The sequence below is a fragment of the Buceros rhinoceros genome, unplaced genomic scaffold (genome assembly GCF_000710305.1).
Source record: "Buceros rhinoceros silvestris isolate BGI_N320 unplaced genomic scaffold, ASM71030v1 scaffold5521, whole genome shotgun sequence".
NCBI lineage: Eukaryota > Metazoa > Chordata > Aves > Bucerotiformes > Bucerotidae > Buceros > Buceros rhinoceros.
Window position 1 is genome coordinate 27,832 of NW_010392406.1, and position 4,917 is coordinate 32,748.

The following is a 4,917-nucleotide window of genomic DNA, read 5'->3' on the forward strand; positions in this document are numbered from 1 at the left end:
GTGTGAGAACTTGCACCCTCCAGGACTTCTAATAAGACAAAATGAATTCCATTCAGAAAATCTATGAGCAAAATCATGTAGTACAGGACAACAGCTTTTTTAGAGTAAAATATGAGAAAAGGTATCTTCTACATATGATATACTATGTACTTTGATAGCACATAATAAAATGGTATACTTAATAAATCTGTCTTGCAAATTATAATATCACTTACAAAAGGTTATTACTGTATAAGATTCTATACAAATATTTTTAAAATAACAATCATACAGAAAATTATGTTAAAAAAGGTATTAATATATTAAATAGGCTGCTGAGTAAATGCAACTACAATGAACCCCTGAGTCTACTTGTGAAGAAATGGCCAATAAAATAATTTATCTAGTTGAAAGCCTCTAAAGTGATGGACAGTACAACGTGCAATGTGAAGAACATCAGGAGAAGTGATATACGTGAACAGGCTACCCTCTACTGGTCAGTGCCCACTATACAAGTAGCACAGCCTAGTAACAGTGAAAAAGATACCAGTCAGAAATTTGGGGATAGCTCTTTTTGAAAACAAAATCTTAATGATTCTGTAATGCGACTAATTAAAATTAAGCATGTGCAAATGCATAAAAATAGAATAAAATACCAAACAATGAGAATATTATTGCTGAAATTAAACTGTCCCCTAAAAATACAAGCAGATGTGGTAGGCACCCTCCATTTACACAACTTAAGTGATGGGCAAAAAAGTAAGCTCTTCAACATTTTAGTAAAACAACATTTATGATAATTCACAGATATTATATTTCCTATCACTGGGCATTCTGGTGGGTAGATAATCCAAAAACAGAGAAGGAAGTAAAGACAGCTGATTTCAATGAGTGATGACCTAATTTTTAATTCAGTCATAGAAGTGTGACAACCATTCCTGAAATGCAGCTGTATCTACCTCAGGTAAAATAAAGCAGCTGTTTTAACAGCGAAAACATGCTGCACTGAACAAACTATTTATTATGCAAGTTTAGGATCTTTTCACTTAAAAAAAAAAAATTGGATGTAATTTTGCTCAGCTGAACCACCAGTATTTGCTAGATAAAATATTTAGCACCATGAATACTAAGAGATTAATTATTTGAGGGTGACAACACGAGCAGTTATTCTATATGGGCCATTTACAGAAGCAAAACAGTATGAGGCAAGACTAATTGCTAAGTAATTTAGAATTCTTTAAGTCAAATGACACCAAATATCCAGTGGTTTGCAGTGTTTTCACTACTTTAAATGCAAAGATAGAACTACAGGAAATCTACAAAAGAATATATACAGGATGAATAGTCAAGAAATCTGTGACTCAAAAAATTTGACTTTAGAAGTAAGCATTTCCATCATGCTTAGGTAGCAAAGTATTTAAAGCACGTGATATTACAGTTATTTTAAAGCTACTGCAACAATGAAAGAGCAGAACTCAAACTCAGTAAAAAACCCAGTGGTTAGCATTCTCCCATTTAACTGACCTTTAGCTGGCGAGAATGGCTGAGAAGCAAGGGCATCGGAGCAAAGTTCCAGTGGAAATTGGAGTTGTTCTTCATTGTCTGTAGATGCTTCAAAAAAGAAAACATACCCAACTGATAATTAAACCCCAAAATAAGATTTTCCAGTAATAATAAGCTACAGACTCAATTTAGTCAGGTCTGACTGGAACAGGTTTTCTCAGCATATGCGAATAGTGATGCAGTTCGGAACGAACAGTTAGGTGATGGGGAATAAATCCAGCCACAAAACTGAACAGAACCTGTGTTCCACTGAATAGGATTTGGTTCAGTATTTTCAGGAAAAAATATTAAGTCAACTAATGCATTTTAGATTTGACTCTGTAGTTGGATCTGAGTTAGCTCTATATTACAATAAAAAGTAAAGTTTGATTTATTTCACATAAAACTACTTACTACTGAAGAAATAAGGTATACCTAATTCTGTTCTACTAATTCCACTCTTCAGAATGGAGTATCTTCGAAGTTCTAAATTCCCACAGCCAGATTGCTACAGCATTGCTAGTGTAAGATGGTGCACCATACACAGACTGCAGCAGTCTGTTTCCTCCATAATGCTATACACTTCACTGATCTCCAAAAACATTACTGACCTACTTAATGGGGTTTGGGAGCTTTTCTGAAGTATTATGAATAATTTATTTGCTGCCTTCTTGAAGCAAGGACAAAATTTGCTACTTATAAGAACAATATAACGTGACTTATAATGACTCACATCACATGTTTCAAAATACAATGGAAATTATGTCATCTGTTACACTAACTCTTTAGAGAAACATACTCAAGGAAAAATGGTACATGGAAGATGGAAATACCAAACATTTTTTTTCATGTTACTGTAAGTTTCTTGATTGTGTAAAGTAAACGCCTAATACTTGATAAGTAAGTCCTCCTGCTGGAGACAAACGTATATTAACTCTAAAAAACTTTTATGACTTTATGATTTTTATAGAACCTCTCTGTAAAAACATGTACATGTAACTGAAATTAAAATGTAGACTCATTAGGCACTGGGGAAAAAAAAGATAAGAAAAATATTATCTCTTATCTTTAAATGGCTCACAACATTTACCTCTTTGCTGTGATTTTTCTGTAGGGGCTTTGCTGGCTTGTAATGCTTGGTTTTTGTCAAATGTAATTGCAACAGCTGTGACTGCAATCTGCAAATCAGAAATATATGGCATATTAATTACCTTAAACTCCTGTGCAATCGGCAAAAATAATTCTGCAAAGAGAGCTTTTTCCATAGAAACATAAAAGGGGGGGGGGGAAATTATCTAAGTAGACATATTAAAAACCCTTCACAGCAGAGCATAAAAGGTAATACTAAGGTGCGTTGTTATAACGTACACCTGACATTGTTTGTCCCACGTTTATGATTTTGTTCATCAGTTCTTTCCTTGTTTCTTGAAGTGCCATAAAAAAAGAATCATGAAAACTCATTATCATTGTATTTGTAAGAGAGAGAAGGATGTTTAATTGAACACAAGAATGATGCTATACTTCTGAAGAAAACACTTACTTTAAAAATGAAATATATCGCACCATCTTGAAACAACATGAAAAAAACCCAGACAATTATAATGACAGCATAATTAGAAAACCAGTGTGCCATATTCTAACTTTAGTGTATGTGGTAACACTTTTTAATGGATATCTAGACAGGGCTTTTAATTTCTTGTCTAACTAAAAAGATACAGACTACTACGACGCACTATGCTCACAAAATCCCATGTATCCCACGACTCTCAGAACTGGTGAACTCAGCAGGTCACCCTTTTCCTCCACTGAACATTATGGCCTTAAGTTTTACTTCAGAATTCATCAGATGTCCTAGTAAATCAAACCCTAGGCTAGTTAACTCTGCACAGCAAATGTTAATTGAAGGCTGACACTGGCATGCCTACATACTGAAAGCCGAAAGAAGTGTTTACGTACCTGAACTATTTCATCCTCTGGTAGAGCAACTGTAAAATTGACATGACAAAGGCAGCAGGGAACCATAGATCGTAATTTAAAATACAAGCTCTGTTGAAGACAAGACATTATTTGTGTTACTCTAAAAATGTATCATTTATTTCAGAGAAATTAGAGATTAAAACTCTTTTCTTAGCAGAAGTCATCTAATCATATTAATTTTTTCTTGAAGAACAATTACTGGTGTAAAAAGTCAGGAGGGAATGCAAACTACTGTATAGCAGTCTTTTTATTTCTGCTTCTAGAGCACACTACCAAAGTATTCCGGTTTAAAAAGCTTTGGAAATCCTTAATATCTTATGGAGGGTTAATCTATATTTACAGTAGCTTACAAAATGATTACAGACACTCTGTAGTCTAATTCTAAAAAGCAATTATGATGAAAATATTATTTTCTCTACAGCCTGAATTTACTTTGTTTCCATTCGAACAATTAAAAAAAAGTTTAAAGTAAGATTCTTACCTTCAACAGATTCTCACAGAGATCATTAAAGTTCTTATTAAGTGTTTGATTTGTTAGGTTAATGTTGCTTAATCTGGATACTCTTACTGCTGTGAACATCTGAATTAGAAACACACACACTTACTTTTTCTACCAATACACACCTGTATGTTATATTAAAAACAAAGCTAATTCATGAAGAAGGCAAATAATGCATAACGTGGTAAGGGGTAGGGGGGAGAGAGAGAGGGAAAGAAAAGGAAAAAAACAATAGCAACTATAAGTCAAGAAAAGTGCTTATTGCTCCTGATATTTTACAAAGAAAAGGCAAATTTTCTGTGAACTAATTTATACATGCGATGAAGCAAGATATGAAATAACCAATGTTCTTTCTACTTGCTTCATAAAGAAGTCATTCTACCCGCTACATATTTTGTTAACTGCTGTTGAAAATTGTATTTTAATTGTGTATAGCACTGCAGGCAATAATGCAATGTCATATACAGATACACAAGAAATCGCATCAACCCCAGAGTATGCTGCTGGTGCAGTCATATTGCTTCCAGGCTGGAGCTGCGCCTCTGCAAAGTACAGTCTTGAGTTGTGCCAATGAGGTGGAAAAGCTCACTTAGATCTATTTTAACGCTCGCCATGTGAGACTTCATTGTGTTGTATAAATATAACCAAAATGTTTAAACTTAATTATAAATGGAATTCTTCTCTACTCATTGGATTTGCTTTATTGGGTTCTTATTTATCTTAACCTGTTATCATATTCAGTACCTCACACTAAGTAACACAGTCAACATTTGTTTCTTCTTAAGAGGCTTCAAAATCTAGCTAAGCTCTTCAAGATGCCCCAAACCTTCAAGTTGATATTTACTGTAATTATTTTCTAATTTTTGTGGTTTTGTATCAGGTACTCTGTTTTTGGTTTGGGTTTGGGGGGGGAGGGGGGG

General features: G+C 34.0%; 1 protein-coding gene across 1 annotated transcript in view; it reads right to left on the bottom strand.

Moving 5' to 3' along the window:
- C2CD5 (C2 calcium-dependent domain containing 5) overlaps positions 1-4,917 on the bottom strand; it is a 60,449-nt gene that overhangs the window by 5,425 nt on the left and 50,107 nt on the right. The window contains exons 18-22 of the mRNA XM_010144450.1: positions 3,980-4,078; positions 3,478-3,567; positions 2,612-2,699; positions 1,504-1,590; positions 1-28 (exon numbers count right to left, since the gene is read on the bottom strand). Coding sequence (XP_010142752.1) covers positions 1-28; positions 1,504-1,590; positions 2,612-2,699; positions 3,478-3,567; positions 3,980-4,078 — 392 coding nt within the window. The remainder of the gene's footprint in view (positions 29-1,503; positions 1,591-2,611; positions 2,700-3,477; positions 3,568-3,979; positions 4,079-4,917) is intronic.